The sequence below is a fragment of the Leptosomus discolor genome, chromosome 1 (genome assembly GCF_034619465.1).
Source record: "Leptosomus discolor isolate bLepDis1 chromosome 1, bLepDis1.hap2, whole genome shotgun sequence".
Classification (NCBI taxonomy): Eukaryota; Metazoa; Chordata; class Aves; order Leptosomiformes; family Leptosomidae; genus Leptosomus; species Leptosomus discolor.
In genome coordinates, this window is record NC_141391.1 from 57613233 (window position 1) to 57615095 (window position 1863).

Consider the following 1863-nt stretch of genomic DNA (forward strand, 5'->3'; position numbering starts at 1 on the left):
GCCGCCCCGCTACGAACCAAGCACTCAGCGGCCCTCTCCTTAACCGGGGCCGCACCTCGCCCTGCCCTGCCCGGGCCTCGCCCGTCCACCTTACACTCCCCTCCCCCCCCCCCCCCCCCCGCCCCGATTTTGCGGCCGCGGCGGTGAGCGGAGAGGGGCAAGCCCGCGGCCGAAGAAAGAGCAGCGCGGCGAGGAGGAACCGGCGGAGGGACGGAGCTCCCCGTGTCTGTCCCGAATTAGCACTTTTGGGCAGGGCAGGGCGGGTCGGTTACTTTTTTTTTTTCTTCTTTTTTTTTTTTTCCTTTTTTTTTTTTTTTTTTTTTTCCTCTTCTTTTTCATCTCGGCTATCTGCAAAGACCGCATGCAACACACACAAGCTCTACGCGGGGCGGCCGGGCGGGGACGCGTCCCTCGGCGGGCGACGCGCAACAGGTCGGCAGCGGCCCCGGCCCTGGCCCCGCGGCCCCGGCGGCGGCTCGCCCCCCTCCCCGGCCGCACGTATGCACCGACACCTATCTAGGCGGGCGCCGGGGCTCTGCGCGGGCACCCTCTGGCTGCGGGTCATAGGGCCGCGGCGTAGGCTGCGGGGTAAGGGTCCAGCTGGGGCTTGCCCATGCCCGGCAGGAGGATGTAGGCCAGCGGCGGCTGCAGCCCCGGGCCGGGCCAGGCGCTGCAGTTGCAGGGGATCATGTAGCCCGGGTTACCGGGCGACGGGTGCGAGTGCGTGTGCCCCCCGGCGGCGGCGGCAGCGGCGGCGGCGGCAGCGGCAGCCCCGTGGAAGGCGCCCGCCCCGCCGGCGCCGGGGTAGCCCAGCGAGGAGGCGTAGGGCAGCCCCGAGCCCGAGGAAGAGGAGGAGGAGGAGATCTCGGCCATTTTGGAGCCCAGGTCCAGCAGGGAGTAGGGGCTGCTGGCGGCAGCAGCGGCGGCGGCAGCGGCAGCGGCGGCGGCCGACTGGGGGAAGAAGACTCGGGCGGCGGCAGCGGCGGCAGCGGCCGCCGCCTTCTCGGGGTTGGCCAGCAGCGACTCGGGCACCAGCCCGCCGGCCGCCCCGCCGTGCAGCCCGCCTGCCTTCAGCCCGTGCGGGTGCTCGTGGTCCGCCACGCCGCCCAGCCCGTAGGGCACGGGGAAGGCGAACTTGTCCTTCTTGAGCAGCGTCTTGGGTTTCCGCCGGGGTCGGTACTTGTAGTCGGGGTGCTCCTTCATGTGCATGGCCCGCAGCCGCTTGGCCTCGTCGATGAAGGGCCGCTTCTCCGACTCGGTCAGCAGCTTCCACTCGGCGCCCAGGCGCTTGCTGATCTCCGAGTTGTGCATCTTGGGGTTCTCCTGGGCCATCTTCCGCCGCTGCGCCCGCGACCACACCATGAAAGCGTTCATCGGCCTCTTAACGTGATCCACCGGCTTGGACATGGTGTCCCCCCGCCGCCCCGGCGAGCCGCCGCCTGCCCCGCGCTGGCGGCCGCCTCCTCCGGGCGCCTCTCCCGCCTCCTCCTCCTCGCCTCTGCCGCGTTCCGCTCCTCCAAAAGCAATCTCGGCGCCGCGGCCCCGGCTCCGGCGGGTGCGGGGCGGCGGCCCCCGGCGGCCCCGCTCAGGGCGCGGGGCGCTGCCGAGCGGCGGCGGCGCCTTCCCGTCAGGGCGCTGCGGCGGGCGGCGCGGGCGGGACGGGCGCCGCTTCCCGCCTGGGCCGCGGAGCCTCTCTCCGCGCCGCCGGTCTCCGTGCCAGGGCTCTTCCTCGGGGCTCTCCGCGAGCGGCAGCGGCCGGAGTCCAGGCGGGGCCGCAGAGAAATCTCGACGTCGAGCGCGGGAGCCGGCGGCAGGCGAGCGGCGCGGAGCGCGGAGGTCCTGGCTTCGCTGGGGGCGCGGCGC

At 73.2% G+C, this 1863-nt stretch overlaps 1 protein-coding gene across 1 annotated transcript; it reads right to left on the reverse strand.

Moving 5' to 3' along the window:
• Positions 1-561: 561 nt before the first annotated feature.
• Positions 562-1407, reverse strand: SOX21 (SRY-box transcription factor 21). Its single transcript, XM_086482027.1, has one exon. It carries the CDS (start codon positions 1405-1407, stop codon positions 562-564), a length of 846 nt encoding a protein of 281 aa, XP_086338153.1.
• Positions 1408-1863: the final 456 nt, after the last annotated feature.